Source organism: Ziziphus jujuba, chromosome 12, assembly GCF_031755915.1.
Source record: "Ziziphus jujuba cultivar Dongzao chromosome 12, ASM3175591v1".
Classification (NCBI taxonomy): Eukaryota; Viridiplantae; Streptophyta; class Magnoliopsida; order Rosales; family Rhamnaceae; genus Ziziphus; species Ziziphus jujuba.
The window spans coordinates 8,204,002-8,222,302 of record NC_083390.1 but is presented as its reverse complement, the minus strand read 5'-3'; the positions used below and the strand labels follow the sequence as shown (position 1 = coordinate 8,222,302).

Here is an 18,301-nt window from a genome sequence, read left to right as displayed (position 1 = left end):
TTACCAAAAAATAATAAATACATAATTAATGATATGAATAATATATTTATTTAAATAAATGGTAAATAGTAATACAAAATCAAATTTGCTTACTTTTTACTTAGTATAGTAAAAATTAACTCAAATCATAAGACATTCATTCAAATATTTTAAAATATTTAATGTTCAATTTTTTAAATTATTAATATTATATATCAATTTAAAGAGGTTTACAAATTGCATCTAACACAGTATAATAATACTAATGCAGACTAATATAATAAATATTACCATAATACAACATATCAAACTGATCCACTGTACTAATATATAAAAATCCAGCACAGAAATTCCTTGGATGGTCCCCCTAAAAGCATATCTCTAAGTTATGACATAAGGGTAGATCAAAAAGGGCAAGAAAGCCAAAAACGAAAAAAAGAAAAAAACAGAAGAGGTCATTGGGAGATCCTGCTATGATTTTTTTAAGCTTTATAGTCCTCTGTCTTCTGTTAATTCTTATCAAGATATTTCATAAACTATGGTGGATTCCTTATCGCATGCAATATTTGATGGGCTTACAAGGAATCAAAGGCCCATCTTACATATTCATCCATGGAAGCACCAAAGAAATATCAAGGATGAGAATTGAAGCCATGGCTACCCCTTTGGGTTTATCACATGCCATATTCTCCAAAGTTCAGCCTCATATTGACTTCTGGCTCAATAGATATGGTAACAAGCTACTGAACATCCATCCTTTTATGGATATTTTACTTGTGAAGCGAATATATACTTTCTGTGGTTTTTATCATTTTTGTGACAGGAAAGGTTTATCTTCAGTGGATCGGAGCTCGAGCTGAACTGGTTGTAGCGGATCAGGAATTGATCAAAGAAATACTTAATAATAAAGATGGAGCCTTTCAAAAGAGTGACATTCAAAGCTTTTTAAAGAAGATATTTGGAGATGGCCTTCTGAGTACTAACGGTGAGAAATGGGCGGATTTGCGGAAACTAGCCAATTGTGCCTTTCATGGAGAGAGTTTGAAAGTAAGTTCTTAGTTTTACAATATACCATTTAATGTTACTTCTATTTGGAAATTGTAAGTAATTGTTTGAGAAAGAGGAGTAAATTTGGTGTGGTTGTCATTTGAATGTACCAAGAAACTACTAATACCATTCCAAAAAACTAAATAAATAAATAAATAAAAAGAATGAAAAAAAAAAAAAAAAGAATTGACAAGGGATGCTTATTGCATGATGAGATTGTTTACAGGGTATGTTTCCTGCTATGATCTCTACTGTTGAGATGATGCTGGAAAGTTGGAAATCATATGAAGGTAAAGAGGTGGAGGTATTTCAAGAATTCAGATTGTTGACTTCAGAAGTAATTTCTAGAACAGCATTTGGAAGCAGTTACATGAAAGGGAAGGATATTTTTGAGATGCTGACGAAATTGACCTCTATAGCGTCTGAAAATCTTCACAAAGTTAGGTTCCCTGGCCTCAGGTAAATTGCTTTTAGATAAATTTAGAGTTGGAAAATGATAACCTCTTCTAATGCCAATTTTGTCATTGAATCCATTTTGCAGCAAGTTTTTAAAGACTGGCGCTGAGATTGAATCAGAAATGCTTGAGAAAAGAATTCGCAACTGCATTATTGAAATAATCAAGGAAAGAGAACAGAATGTAACTAGTTGTGAAGACAGCAGCTTTGGGGCCGATTACCTTGGATTACTTTTGAAGGCTCATCACGATGCCAATGACAGCCAGAGAATTTCAGTGGACGATCTGGTTGATGAGTGTAAAACGTTTTATGTTGCAGGACAAGAAACTACTAACTCCTTACTTGCATGGACTGTCTTTCTTCTAGCAATCCACCCAGATTGGCAAGAGGAAGTTAGAAAGGAGGTGCTCAGTTTGTTTGGCCATGAAAATCCAAATCCAGAAGGCATTGCGAAACTAAAAACAGTGAGTCAAACTCTCATAAACAACAGCAAGAAAGTCATTTCATAGTTTGAAATTATGTCCTCAAAATTTAAAACTTTTATTTCTTACAGATGGGCATGGTTTTCAATGAATCTCTGAGATTATATCCTCCTATTATTGGCATTATGAGAAAAGTTGGAAGGGAGATTAGACTAGGAAACCTGATTCTTCCAGCTAACCTTAACCTGTTTATATCACCTTTACCACTTCATCATGACCCACAAATATGGGGAGAAGATGTGCATCAGTTCAAGCCAGAAAGATTCTCTGAAGGGGTTGCTGAAGCCACTAAAAACAACCCAGCAGCATTTTTCCCATTTGGAATGGGGCCTCGACATTGTGTGGGCAACAAGTTTGCTATAACTCAAGCAAAGATTGCTTTTTCTATGATTCTTCAACGCTACACCTTCACCCTTTCTCCAGCCTATGTACACTCGCCATTTCAGTTTTCTACACTTAATCCACGACATGGAATACAAGTGATATTACAGCCACTGTAAAAACCATTGATGCATTTGAAAACTCAGTAAAATTTGATTTGAGCCTTCTAAGGTTTTTAATTTTTTTATTTGTTATATTTTTGAAACAATTGAACTCTGACACGAAGACCCATGAATCCATGTTATAGATTCATCAATGGCTTCACAAGCTGAATTGTCAAAAAGTGTGATACTTAATATGATGGGGATAGGATCTTAAACGGTGTGGTCCTACAGTTTATGTCCAGTACATATTAGGAGACGGTCTAATTGCGACGTTTCAGGGAGGAAAAAAAAGGTCAAAAACTGCAGAAATTTGTCACTCAGTTGAGTCGAATGGTGAAATTTTGCTTTAGTCACTTGCCCTCCACATGTTTGATTAAAGTCTTAAATGACCCAGCACGGTTTGCGGTAAACTAGTAATAAATGGTCCACTCCTTTACGTAGCCTCCTGTTGTTGACGTTAATAATATTTCCCCCTGATGACTGAACCACAGGTGGGCTGCCGTCTGGTAATTTTACCAAGACGGTCTTCAAGCATTCATTCAAAAAAAAAAATAAATAAATAAAAAAAATTGGGTCTTCATTTATGACTTATTTGTCGTAAAAAAATTGATAGGTGCGCTTATCATTATAGTTCCTTGGTGCATGTTTGGTGCCAATTATAGAAATCCTGCATGGTATTCTTTTAACCCAAAACAATGTTTGGCTACTATGAGTACGTTATCCGAGGATCATTGGTTAATACTGGGCCCACCAATTTCAGCATTATATACCGCCTTGTCAATACCCGGCGGTTGGGATTAGCGTGTATAAGCTCCGTTGGTGCCCTTTTATGTTTCTTATTTCATCATCATCATCATCATCATCATTTTTTATTTATTTATTTTTCCAAAACTATTTCATTTTGCAAAAGTTATTATTATTGTTATTATTATTATTATTATTATTATTTTTTAACTCTAATAAACGCATTTATACCGAAAGCTTTTTGGTTTTTTGTTTTTTGTTTTTTCTTTTTTATTATGCATATATATATATATATATACTGGAAAGCTTTTTGGTTTTTTGATTTTTTCCTTTTTATTATGCATATATATAAGGAAAAAATCAAAAAACCAAAAAGCTTTCCAGTATATATATATATATATATATATAAGAAAATTTTAAAGCACCGGTTTGTGCCATATTGTAATATGGATATAAAAAATCGTTGTTAATATTAAACTCTATATAATAAAAGTATACAAACGTCTATATCATGCATAGATTATATATATACATGTTAGATAACTGTTAAATGTATGATAATTTGGTAAAAAAAATAAATAAATGTTATACACTTTAAGATAATGTTAATAATAATAATAATAATAATAACTTTACTAAAAAATAAGAAATACATAATTTATGCAATGAATAATATATTTTTTTAATAAATGGTAAAATAGTATTGCAAAATCAATTTTGTTCACTTTTCTTATTTAGTATAGTACAAATCAATTCAAATCATAAGATTTTCATTTAAATATTTAAAATTTTTAATGTTAAAATTTTTAAATAATTAATATTATACATCAATTTATAGAGATTTATTGTGCAACTTACATAATAATCTTACAACACAGATTAATATAATATAAATTCATCATATCAAAGTGAGCCTCGGTACAAATAAATGGAAATCCACCAAAAGAAAAAAACTCATTGATAGATTTTTTTTTTTTTTTTCTTTTTGAATCAAATCACCAAATTTATACACTACTCAAATCCAACATGTTTTTTGACTTGAATTCGTGCTCTTATCAGCACAAATAGGGATAACATGTTTTTTGACTTGAATTCGTGTTTTCATCAGCAAAAATAGAGATGCTTTGAAACGGTTTTTTTTAAACGTTATAGTTCTTTGTTTTCTGTTAATTTTTATCAAGATATTTCATAAACTATGGTGGATAAGGACTCTGGTGGATTCCTTATCGCACGCTCTCACTAAAAGCACATCTCTAAGTTCGAGTGGATCGAGAAGGGGCACCCAAAAAAAAAAAAAAAAAAAAAAAAAAAAAAAAAAGAAAAAGGGGAAACTCATTGATAGATCCTGTTATGATTTTTTAAACTTTATAGTCCTTTGTTTTTTGTTAACTCTTATCAAGATTTTTCATAAACAATGGTCGATTCCTTATCGCATACAATATTTGATGGGTTTACAAGGAATCAAAGGCCCTTCTTACAGATTCATCCATGGAAGCACCAAAGAAATATTGAGGATGAGAATTGAAGCCATGGCTTCCCCATTGGGTTTATCACATGCCATATGCTCTAAAGTTCAGCCTCATATTGACTTCTGGCTCAACAGATATGGTAACAAGCTACTGAACATCCATCCTTTTATGGATATTTTACTTGTGAAGCTATAAATACTGACTATGGTTTTTATCATTTTTGTGACAGGAAAGGTTTATCTTCAATGGGTTGGAGCTCAAGCTGAACTGGTTGTAGCGGAGCAGGAATTGATCAAAGAAATACTTAATAATAAAGATGGAGCCTTTCAAACGACTGACATTCAAATCATTTTAAAGAAGATATTTGGAGATGGCCTTGTGACTACTAACGGTGAGAAATGGGCGAATTTGCCGAAACTAGCCAATTATGCCTTTCATGGAGAGAGTTTGAAAGTAAGTTCTTAGTTTTACAAATATACCATTTAACGTAAACTTTTATTTGGATGTGGTAAGTAATTGTTTGAGAAAGAGGAGTAAATTTGGTGTGGTTGTCATTTGATTATGCCAAGAAATTAGTAATACCGTTCAGAAAAAAAAAAAAAAATTGATAATGGACGCTTATTGCATGATGGGATTGTTTACAGGGTATGTTTCCTGCTATGATCTCTAGTGTTGAGATGATGCTGGAAAGGTGGAAATCATATGAAGGTAAAGAGGTGGAGGTATTTCAAGAATTCAGATTGTTGACTTCAGAAGTAATTTCTAGAACAACATTTGGAAGTAACTATCTAAGAGGGAAGGACATTTTTGAGATGCTGATGAAATTGACCTTTTTAGCGTCTGAAAATCTTCACAAAGTTAGGTTCCCTGGCCTCAGGTAAATTCCTTTTAGATAAATTTAGAGTTGAAAAATGATAACCTCTTCTAATGCCAATTTTGTCATTGAATCCATTTTGCAGCAAGTTTTTAAAGACTTGCGATGAGATTGAATCGGAAATGCTTGAGAAAAGAATTCGCAACTGCATTATTGAAATAATCAAGGAAAGAGAACAGAATGTAACAAGTGGCGAAGAAGGCAGCTTTGGAACTGATTACCTTGGTTAACTTTTGAAGGCTCATCATGATGCCAATGACAGCCAGAGAATTTCAGTGGACGATTTGGTTGATGAGTGTAAAACGTTTTATTTTGCTGGACAAGAAACTACTAACTCTTTACTTGCATGGACTGTCTTGCTTCTGGCAACCCACCCAGACTGGCAAGAGGAAGTTAGAAAGGAGGTGCTCAATTTGTTTGGTCATGAAAATCCAAATCCAGAAGGCATTGCAAAACTACAAATAGTGAGTCAAAGTCTCATAACCAGCAGCAAGAAAGTCATTCGTAGTTTGAAATTATGTCTTCAAAATTTAAAATTTTTGTTTCTTACAGATGGGCATGATCTTCAATGAATCTATAAGATTATATCCTCCTCTTACCGCCTCTGTAAGAAACATTGGGAGGGAGGTTAGACTGGGAAAGCTGATTCTTCCTGCTATTCTTAACGTATATATCCCACGTTTATCTGTTCACCATGATCCACAAATATGGGGAGAAGATGTGAATCAGTTCAAACCAGAAAGATTGTCAGAAGGTGTTGCTGAAGCTACTAAAAACAACCCAGCTGCATTTTCACCATTTGGAATGGGGCCTCGAAATTGTGTGGGCAACAACTTTGCTATGATGGAAGCCAAGATCGCTCTATCAATGGTTCTTCAACACTACCCCTTCACCCTTTGTCCAACCTATATCCATTTGCCAGTTCTGCATATTACACTTCGTCCACGACATGGAATACAACTGATAACACGGCCACTGTAGTAATTCCATATGCACTTGGTGCATTAATAAACACAGTAATATGATTCGAGCCTCCTTAGTCTTTAGAAATACTGTGTAACTCTATGTATTCCCTTTATAAGGATGATTAACATCACTGCATCAACTAGCAACTTTGGTTGTAATTTCAATATATAAGTTGAGCATTCTAGTCCATAAAAGATACAATTGGATATGCTCATCATGTTTTGATTTCAAAAGAATGTGTTATTCTTCGGAAGTGCTACGTTTAATTCCGTTCTGATATATTCACAACATGTCATGAAAGACTGAAGTTATTGGGCAAATGGTGGTCAAACACAGAAAAAAGATTGGTTATTACAGATCTTTTAAGTGATTAACATAAGTAACAGTTGAACAACTCTAAATTACCTACTTTATTTGCTTTTTTCAATCTTACCAACGTTAAAACAAAAAAACAAAAAAAAAAAAAAGGAAAAAAAGGGGATATTAGGCTAAAAATAATCCCAAAAATGCTCCCAGGTTGAAAAGTCCAATCTTAGCCTCACTCTTTTTTTCATGGATAGACTAAATGGAAATAAAAGCTTTGATGATGCAACCTTTGGCCCAGTACAAACAATCCTCCTAAAGTCAAATAGTAGTTATACATCTGTTTTACTTTTATTTAGTTGCTTTCTGTTTTGAGGGACTAAAAGGTGCAAAATGTAATGCTTGGATATGACAATTCAATCAGATGGAGATGTTGTTAGAGCGCAGGCAGATCAATGCCTTTCTATCACATCAAAAAGCTAATGATTCACAGTTATACATGGAATCAAAAGGATAGACACAAATACTATTTTTGGTAATTAAATGATATTTTTATCGCCATTTTGTTTTAAATCCAGCAAGCATCACTATTACTAGTAAACTATTCAGTTCATACTTGCTTCTCAAGAATTTATTAGTACTCCATCATTGCAGTCAATTAAAAATAGCTCATTTATGACTTGTTGAATACATATTGTCAACTGCAGGACCAATCATCTATTAAAAAAATAAGTCATGCATTTGTTATCATCAAGAAGGTTCAAACACTCCAAAACAGGTATACATAAATTCCACAGCTCTTTCAACAATAGCAAATTTGGAAGTTTTGAGGTAACAGGCTCATTGCATGTCATGTTTTCTAAAGTCCAACCTCACATTGACTTTTGAATCAACATATATAGTATTATGATCTTGAACATAATGTGGTTACGTGAATATTTACATAAGTTCTGACTCCTTATTATCCCTTTCTGTGAAAGGAAAGAATTAAATTCAGTGTTATGGAGCTGAAGCTCAACTGGTTATCGACCTCATTAAATGAAAGTGTGGGAAAATCAATTAAATATAGATAAATGAAACTCATTTGGCCACACTAGGCAAACAAATTACATAGCATTATTGTTACTCTACAAAGTACAGCCAAAATGGTGTATCTATATCTTACATGTGGACTTCACATTTGCCAACTCAATTTTGGTAGGTTCGATTAGTGTATAGAAAGTCAGGCAGAATAATCTTTCAACCTAAGGATAAAAACACGGTGAAACTGGTATCTTTGTCTGTAAAAGCAAGAAGATGAGTGTGTTTGGAAACCCTATTGTGATTTTTTGAAGCTTTCTAGTTCTGTGTCTTCTGTTAACTCTGATCAAGATATTTCATAAACTATGGTAGAATCCTTCTCGCGTATTTGGTGGGTTCACAAGGAAATAGAGGCCCTTCTTGACAGATTCATGTATGGAAAGCACTGAGGATGAGAAATCAAGCCATGGCTACCCCTACGGGTTTATCACAAGCCATATTCTCTGAAGTTCAGCCTCATATCTATTTCTGGCTCAGCAGATATGGTAACAAGCTACTGAACATCTTTATAAAGTACTGGTTATGGTTTTTATCAGTTTGTGACAGGAAAGGTTTATCTTCAGTTGTATGGAGCTTAAGCTCAACTGGTTGTAACCGAACAGGAATTGATTATGGAAATACTTGATAATAAAGATGATGCTTTTCAAAAAACTGAAAATGAAGGCATCATCAATAAGCTATTAGAAGATGGCCTTGTGATCGCCAAAGGTGGACAAGGGGGTGAGATTGCGGAAAACTGGCAAATTATGGCTTTCTTGGAGAGAGTTTGAAAGTAAGCTCTAAGTTTTATCATACACCATTTACTGTTAGTTTTATTTGAGTACAGTGATTTCTTATTTGTGAAGGAAAACAGAGTAAATAAATTAGGTGTGGTTATTATTTGAATCTACCAAAGAACTACTAATTCAGAAAAAAGGGGAAAGAAAAAAAAAAAGAAAAAAGAAAAAATAATTGATACGAGAGAGTTTTCAGTAATTGTGTGATGGGATTGTTTGACAGGGTATGATTCCTGCAATGATCTCTAGTGTTAAGATGATGCTGCAAAGGTGGAAATCATATGGAGGGATAGAGGAATTATATGAAGAATTCACATTGCTGACTTCAGAAGTAATATATAGAACAGCATTTGGAAGCAGTTACATGAAAGGAAAGGACATTTTTGAGATGCTGATGAGGTTGGTCTTGTTAACATCGAAAAATACTTTAAAGCTTAGGTTCCCTGGGATCAGGTATATTCCTTTTAACTAAGTTTAGAGATGGTAAATGATAACTTCTTCCCATGCCAATTTGGTCATTCATCCATTTTGCAGCAAGTTTTTTAAAATTGGTGATGAGATTGAATCGGATATGGTTATGAAAAAAATACACAACTACGTTATAGAAATAATCAAGGAAAGAGAAGAGAGGGTAATGAGTGGCAAAAAAGACAGCTTTGGTAGTGATTTTCTTGGATTACTTTTAAAGGCTCACCATGATGCTGATGGCAGCCAGAGAATTTCAGCGGACAATTTGGTTGACGAGTGAAGAACATTTTATTTTGCTAGACAAGAAACTACTAACACGTTACTTTGATGGACTGTCTTTCTTCTAGCAATCCACTCAGATTGGAAAGAGGAAGTTAGAAAGGAGTTGCTAAATTTATTCGGCCATGAAAATCCAAATCCATATAACATCGCAAAAGTAAAAACAGTAAGTCAAACTTAGATAAACAGCAAGAAACTCATTCATTTGAAGTCCTTTTTCTGTTTTTATTTTTTCATTTCTTGCGGATGAGCATGGTCTTCAATGAATCTCTGAGATTATATCCGCCTGTTATTGGCATTATAAGACAAGTTGAAAGGGAGGTTAGACCAAGAAAGCTGATTCTTCCAGCTAACCTAAACCTGTTTATATCACCTTTAGCACTTCACCACGACCCACAAATATGGGGAGAAGATGTGCATCAGTTCAAGCTAGAAAGATTCTCTGAAGGGTTGCTGAAGCCAATGAAAACAACCCAGCAGCATTTTTTCCATTTGGAATGAGGCCCCGACATTGCGTGGGCAACAAGTTTGCTATAACTCAAGCAAAGATCGCTTTTTCTATGATTCTTCAACGCTACAACTTCACCCTTTCTCCAGCCTATGTACACTCGCCATTTCAGTTTTCTACACTTAATCCACGACATGGAATACAGGTGATATTACAGCCACTGTAAAAACTATTGATGCATTTGAAAACTCAATAAAATTTGTTTTAAGCCACCTGAGTTTTTACAAAATCTGTAACTGTATACCAATGATAAGGATGATGAATAAGAGTGTATAATAATCGTTTGTATAAACCAGAGTAGCTTTCGGAAATGTTTATGCAGATGATGCATTAGCATCAATCCAATAGTTACAGGAAACTTGGAATTAACCTCACTCTGTTTTTCATGGATAGACAATAAGGAAATGGAAGTAACAAATAAGTAATGGGGTGAAAGAGTAACCACAAACAACATTTGAATGTTTATCATTTGTGTTTAGTATCTAGAAAAATCAAAATGCAAATCATCCTCCTAAAGTCAAACATCATACAGTAGCTATGCAACTATTTTACTTTATTTATTTGCTTTCTGTTTTTAGGAAATAAAATATTGCGAAAGGTAATGTGATGGACAACCATTGCAGATGAGAGTTCTTTTTCAGCTTGAGATGTCCAAATTAAAGCTCATTTATGTCTCTTTCCAAACATTTCATTTACATAAAACACTAGGTATACAGCGCCTTTCTATTCGAGCTGTTGAATCACAAGGATTGACAATGACAGTTTGGATGCGTAATTGTTAAATCATTCTTAATTATGTTGTATGCTTATGTTTCACCGAAATAATATTTTGGTAATTAAATTCATATTGCTATAATAATTTTGGTTAAAATCCAACAAGCATTACTATTACTATTAGACTATTTAGCTCACACTTGCTTATCAGGAATTTGTTAATTGCTTCTCTGTTGCAGTCAATTAAAAGTAGCTCAGTTTCGACTTGTTGCTTACATATTGTCAACCGCAGGACCACTCATGTACAAAAAGTCATATGTGATCATCAAGAAATGTCCTCCGAAACTGGTATACACAAATTCCTCATCTCTTTCAATAAAAAACAAATTTGTAAGGAGGAAAAATACAAAATAAAAAAATAAAAAAAAGAGAAAAATGAATGCCTTTAGAGACATTGCAAAAAATTTCTCAAGCTTTCTGGTACTCTTTATTGTATTAGCTCTTATCAAGATATATCATAAATTATGGTGGATTCCTACTCGAATACAGTGTTTGATGGGTTCACAAGGAATGAAAGGCTCGTCTTACAGATTCATCCATGGAAGCACCAAAGAAATATTAAGCATGAAAGAGAAGCCATGGCCAATCCTACAGGCTTATCGCTATATTTTCTTAAGTCCAGCCTCATATCGACTTTTGGGTCAACATATATGGTATTGTATATGATCTTGAACATAATAATGATTCTATAAATATTTACATATAATTCCGACTATAAATTGTCCATCTTATGACAGGAAAGACTTATCTTTAGTGGTACGGAGCTATACCTGAACTAGTAGTAACTGAACAGGAGTTGATCAAAGAGAAACTTGATAATAGAAATAGAGCTTTTCCAAAAGCTGGTAATGAAGGCTATATCGAGAAGATATTAGGAGATGGCCTTGCAAGCACTGAAGGAGAGAAATGGGGGAAATTGAGGAAACTTGCCAATTATGCCTTTCATGGAGAGAGCTTGAAGGTATGTAAGCTTTTGGCTTTACTGTTTTACTAATTAATTAATTACATCATTATTTTACTGGGTGAAAAGCAAGAAAAACAGCAAGAAAAAGAAAGAAAGTGCAAGAGAAAATTCAAGAAAGAAAAAATCAGAAAAGCAGAAAACTTCCTGAGAAAACTTCCAGAGAGTTCTTTTTCGAGTTATTGTAAAACTAAGTAAAAAACAAGAAACTAATACATCAAGTATTTATATTAGTACTCTAAAACAGAAACAACAAACTTATAACTAAAATACAAGCATGTGGTGGGTCACATGACATTTAACTAACTGGTGTGATAATCTGGCACCAAGGCTGTGCTAAAGCTATGCTGAGCTGGCACCATTTCACAATACGCCCCCTTTCAAGTTAAAGACACCTTTCACCTTAATGAAAAAGACCTGAACTTGACAGTATTCCACAATGCTTCCAGAACTGAACTTGATAGTACTCCACGACAATACTTCCTTTCATCAACTAAAAAAAAAAACTTGGCAGCACTCCATAATGCTTTCTTTTCAAGTTGAAGACACCTTTTAATCAACATCAAATGCTATAACAATGCAGATTTCATAACTACAGGAACTTCACTCACTCTTAACTTGTTTCTCAGAAATAAAAAACGTGAAGTGCCTAATGATTTAGTAAAAATATCAGCAATCTGCTCCTTTGAAGGCACATAACGAATGTCAAGCTCTTTATCTAAAACCTTGTCTCTAACAAAGTGCAAATCAATCTCAATGTACTTGAATCGGGCATGATGTACAGGATTAGAAGCTAATAGTGCTGCACCAATATTATCACTCCATATTATTGGTTTGTCAAACAAAAACTGCAGTTCTTGACTAAGGTTCCTCAACCAACACAACTCAGCTGTGACATGTGCCAAAGCCCTGTACTCAGCTTCTGTACTGGACCTTGCAACCACATGTTGCTTTTTAGAGCTCCACGAAATTAAGCTTGCCCCCAGAAAAATACAATAACCACTTGTAGATTTTCTATCATCGGGATTACTAGCCCAGTCTGAATCTGCAAAAGCATGGAGAACTAACTGGTTTGAGGCTTGTAGTTGAAGACCATGTTGAATTGTACCTTTTAGATATCTCAGTAATCTCTTGCAAGCCTCCCAATGATCTGTGGTAGGAGCATGAAGAAACTGACTTAATTTGTTGACTGAAAAGGAGATTTCTGGTCTAGTTATTGTGAGATACTGAAGTGCTCCAACGGTGCTTCTATATAGCTCAGGATTATCAAACATGTTACCATCATATAGGGATAGCTGTCTGCCAGTTAACATAGGAGAAGAAACTTCTTTAGCACCATCCATTTTGGTTTTCTGCAATAGATCTCTAATATATTTACTCTGAGTTAGATGCATAACAACTTCAGATCTATGAACTTCAATTCCAAGAAAGAAGTGTAAATCACCAAGATCCTTAAGAGAAAATTGTTGGTTCAAATTGCCAATAAGCTGATTAACAAAAATAGCATTGTTACCTGTGATTATGATATCATCAACATACACCAATATCATAGCACAGGTTGTACCAGAATTATACATGAACAAGGATGTATCAGCTTGTGAGTTCTTGAATCCTTTGTGAAGCAAAGCTTGTTTAAGTTTATCAAACCAAGCTCGTGGAGCATGTCTCAAACCATATAAAGCCTTTTGCAGCTTGCAAACATACGTTGGATGTGTTGAAGAAACAAAACCCTCAGGTTGTGACATATACACTGTTTCATTGAGATCCCCATTCAAAAATGCATTATTAAAGTCCAACTGCCATACCACCCAATTTTTAGAAATAACTACTGTTAAGATCAACCGAATTGTAGCAGGTTTAATAATTGGACTAAAGGTTTCAAAATAGTCCAACCCTGGTGTTTGTAGAAAACCCTTAGCAACTAATCTAGCTTTACACCTTTGAATAATACCATCTGCATTATACTTTACTCTAAAAACCCATTTATTGCCAACAATATTCATATCAGAAGTGCAAGGAACTAGTTGCCAAGTGTTATTTTTCATCAAGGCAGAATATTCAAGTTCCATAGCAGATTTCCATTGAGGATCAAGAAGAGCTGCTTTGACTGTTCTTGGGACAACCATTTGACTAAGAGAAGTAGGAGGTAAAGGATGTTTAGTAGTTAAAAGAATTTTTGAAGCATTGTGTTTGAAAATACCATTCTTTGATCTAGTTATCATAGGATGAACTGATTGAGTATTGGGTTTCAACATTGTTCTTGAACTAGACAAAACTGGTTGAGGAATAATAGAAGAAGTATTTAGCCTAATAGGAGATTGAAGACTAGAAGATGAATTTGAAGTATTAGGAGCAGAAGTGGAAGTATCAGACTGGGGAGAACAATTATGTGGAGACAAATTAACTGGAGGAACAAGAGCAGAAACATTAGGTAAAGGAGAATAATTTGCCAGAGAAGAAATTGATTCAGTAAATGAAGTATTTTGAGGAAAAGAACTTGGTAAATTGTTATTAGGAAGAGAAGAGATATCTGGAGTGGAGTCAGTCAAAGGAGTAGAGGAGACATTTTTATGCAGGACAAACAGAGGTGCATCAGAAGATGAACAAGAAGAGGAAAGTTCATCCTTCTTAGCAGAACCTGAAGAAAAACCAGTCATAAAAGGAAACTCAGTTTCATGAAAAATAGCACTATTTGTAATATAAACCCTTCCCGATGGATGTAAGCAATGATAACCCTTATGATCAGGGCTATATCCCAAAAAGACACACTTGGTTGTATGAAAATTCAGCTTAACCTTGTTATAAGGTCTCAAATACGGAAAACAAGCACACCCAAAAACTTTAAGAAAAGTGTAATCAGGTTTTTTATGAAACAACATCTCATAAGGAGAAAGCTGATTAAGAACCTGAGTTGGTAGCTGATTGATCAAGAAAGAAGCACAATGAAAGGCTTCCCACCAATAAACCAGCGACATGTGAGCTTGAGCCAAGAGACACAATCCCAATTCAACAAGATGTCTATGCTTCCTTTCCACTTTTCCATTTTGTGTGTGAATATAAGGACAAGGATGCCTAAAGACAATACCAAACTTTGAGAGATAAGGAAGAAAGGATCTGAATTCACCTCCCCAATCAGCTTGAAAAACTTTGATTTTTTTTATCAAACTGCCTTTCAACCATAACATGAAAACTTGAAAAAATTACCAGAGCTTCTGACTTGGTTCTTAAAGGATATATCCAAACATATCTTGAGTAATCATCTAAGAACTGTATGTAATACTTGTATCCTTCCTTGAAACTAACTGAAGCAGGCCCCCATAAATCTGTATAAATGATTTCCAAAGGTGCTAATGCTCTAGAAGTAGAGACAGGAAAATTGATCAAATGATTTTTACCAAGTTGGCAGGCATCACAAAAGAACTCATCTTTATTAAGAAATTTCTTATTACAACTTTTGAGGACTTCCAATGTAACTTTAGTATTTGGATGTCCAAGTCTATTATGAAACAATGCAAACTCTGAAACATTGATTCTACGACAACTGTCACTTCTTACATCTGGTAAACTCTGAGAGGAAGTAGTACATTGAGAAGAAGTAGTACATGCTAAAGGAAAGCAAAACGATTCACCAACAACACCAGAAACACCAGCAGTAGATTTAGTAGCACAATTTGAGAAATAGTGACCCTTGTCACGATCTGAACCAAAATCAGCAGCAAAAGAACTTGTGAACATCTTATTTGGATGTAGTCTTTGTCTTCTAAGAACAGGAGCTTGCAATTTGTACAATCCATCTTCCAATACTCCTCTAAGTTGAGTTCTGCCTAACTTGTCCTTGATAAAACATTAGCTATCAGCAAACTCAGCAATCAATCCATTGTCTCTAGTTAATTGAGAAATACTTAACAGGTTTTTTGCTATGCAAGGAACAACCAAAACATTGTTAAGTCTTACTACCATAGAGATGGAAGGTATGAATGAGTTACCAATATGAGTAATATCCACATTCTGCCCATAGCCAACAGTAAGTTTGTTGTTTCCTTGAAACTTAATATGTTCAAGCAAGCTATCACCATCTGTAGCTACATGATTAGTAGCTCCACTGTCTAAGAACTAGGAAGGGTTTGGGTCCACTATTGCAGACACAACATTAGCACTAGAATGTGGAGAAAGAGACAAATTACTCATATTAGCTGACATTTGAGGCACTAAAGAATGACCAACAACATTTGATCCAATGGAAGCTGACATTGGAGGCATGAAAGGATAACCAGCAGAATTCATGCCAATTGAAGCAAAAAGAGGTGCATCGAAATGAGGTACACCATTATGAACACAAAAACCAGTAGACTGTTGTGGCACTTGACTAAAGATGTTGTTAGAACTACCAAGTGGTGTTGAGACACCATAAGAAAAAGGATTAGATAAACCAGACATGGAACCATATGACTGCAAATTTGGAGCAACCATCCCAATAGTTGATTCAGGCATAACTGGCGATCTCATATTGTAATTATACAAAAAGTTATCAGAAAAACCAGATTGTAGAGTGTGTGGAACTCCAGCAAAGAAAGTCCTAGGATTAGCACTGCCAACAGTAAAGCTTGGCTGTGGAACACTCTACTGAAATGGTTGAGCATACCTATAATAACAAACATCACCAGTATGTCCAACCATTTTACAGACTTGACAAATTGGTCGATTAGTACCCCTGCCATGACCAAAGAAACCTCGATCTTGAGTATTGTAATTCTCATTTTGATCATTGTAGTTGCCAACAAATCCTCTGTCAAACCGAGCTCGTGGAAAGAAACCACGACCAACATTGATATTGGAACCAGAAAACTGAAAATTACATCCAGAGGTCTCAACATGCCCATGAGTTGGAGGTTGAACCAAGTTTACAGAATTCAAACCAGTATGAGAAACTGAACTTATCATATTTGCTGAATGAGAATGACCAAGATTCATAGAAAGAGCAGAATTATAGTCTTCCAACTTGCTTTCATACGCAAGTAACCGAGATCGAACCTCTGTCAAGCCGATTGAGTCTAGTCGAGAATTAAGATTTTCAGAGACAGGATCAAACTTAGGTCCTAAACCACCAAGAATATAATACACAAAATCTGTCTCATGCACAAATTCACCAACAGCCTCAAGATCATCAGCAATTATCTTCATTTTGAGCCAATATTCATTAATGCTTAAACCTCCTTTTTTAGTGGATTGTAACTGTGTTCGAAGACGTAAAATCTGAGATCTTGAGTGAGATGCATACCTAGATTCAAGAGTCTACCAAACATCAAATGTTGTTTGTAACCCAACCAGATGCCGTAGAACTTCCCGTGAAATTGTAGCTCGAATCCATCCTAATAGCAATTGATCCTGTTTCACCCAATAGTCAAGTTCTTCATCAACATTAGCAACACTGCCAGATCTATCGTCTGCAAGAACTGAAACTTTTCCTGACGTTGTTCTTAAGATTAGAATGAATTTTTCCAGATCGTGTCCTTTGAGAGTAGGAAGAATTTGTGACCTCCATAGAACAAAATTATCTTCCTCAAGTTTCATAACATTGCTTGAGAAAGGTGAAACAACAACCAACGCATATTTCTGAGTAGCCGTGAAGGCTGGCTCTGCTACCATGAAAAGGAAGAAAAACAGCAAGAAAAAGAAAGAAAGTGTTCACTTTCTTTCTTTTTCTTGCTGTTTTTCTTCCTTTTCACTGGGACATAGTAATTAGTAAATGACTGTTTCTGAAGGAAAACAGAGAAAGTATAGTAGTTTGATTTGCTAATTAGTATTTAGAACAAGTATAGAAAATCTATCTTAGTTAGTGGAAGGGTGAGTGATTGGAGTTATTATATGATGGGATTATTTCACTGAGTTTCATTCCTGCAATGATCTCTAGTGTTGAGATGATGTTAGAAAGGTTGAACATATATGAAAGTAGAGAGATTTGAGGTGTTTGAAGAAATCATATTGTTATCTTCAGAAGTAATTTAAAGAACAGCATTTGGTAGCAATTATCAAAAAGGGAAAAATATTTTCAGATGCTGATGAAGTTGGAATTGTTAACATTCAAAAATGCTTACAAACTTAGGTTTCCTTGTATCAGTTAAGTTTTTCTTTATGAATCTATAGTTGGAAAAGAATCACCACCTTTTTTCCACAGTAATATGTCATTCGTCCATTTGCAGCAAGTTTCTTAGAACGAAGGATGAGATTGAATTAGACAAGCTTGAAGAAGAAATACACAACAACATAATAGAAATAATCAAGGAAAGAGAAGAGAAGGTAATGAAAGGAGAAAAAGACGGATTTGGGAGTGATTTTCTTGGATTGCTTTTAAAGGCTCATCATGATGCCAACACCAGCCAGAGGATTACAGTGGATGATTTTGTTGATGAGTGCAAAACATTTTATTTTGCTGGGCAAGAATCCAATAATAGTTTTCTTGCTTGGATTGTTTTGCTTCTAGCAATCCACACAGATTGGCAAGAAGCAGCAAGAAAGGAGGTGCTCAATAATAAGGCCATGAAAATCCAAATCCAGTAGGCATTGCAAAACTAAAAACAGTAAGTAACAGACTCATACTTATTGCAAAACTGCATCAAAATCCTTTTTTTTTTTTTTTTTTAAATTATATA

General features: G+C 34.5%; 1 protein-coding gene, 1 long non-coding RNA gene and 2 pseudogenes across 2 annotated transcripts; all 4 read left to right on the top strand.

Moving 5' to 3' along the window:
• Nucleotides 1-371: 371 nt before the first annotated feature.
• LOC107428756 (cytochrome P450 CYP749A22) lies at nt 372-2,509 on the top strand (the record flags this gene model as incomplete). The annotated part of the gene is made up of 5 exons (XM_048461981.2): nt 372-711; nt 803-1,026; nt 1,253-1,485; nt 1,568-1,946; nt 2,036-2,509. Coding segments are annotated over 5 exons (1,605 nt in total), but the record flags the coding sequence as incomplete, so codon positions are not given.
• Nucleotides 2,510-4,184: 1,675 nt separating this feature from the next.
• On the top strand, nt 4,185-6,755 carry LOC112488843 (cytochrome P450 CYP749A22-like; annotated as a pseudogene).
• A 1,215-nt stretch (nt 6,756-7,970) lies between these two features.
• On the top strand, nt 7,971-10,121 carry LOC107415505 (cytochrome P450 CYP749A22-like; annotated as a pseudogene).
• A 972-nt stretch (nt 10,122-11,093) lies between these two features.
• On the top strand, nt 11,094-18,265 carry LOC112488851 (uncharacterized). Its single transcript, XR_009635062.1, has 3 exons — nt 11,094-11,343; nt 11,428-11,651; nt 17,563-18,265. It is a non-coding gene; the product is annotated as an uncharacterized LOC112488851 (long non-coding RNA).
• The last annotated feature ends 36 nt before the right edge of the window (nt 18,266-18,301 follow it).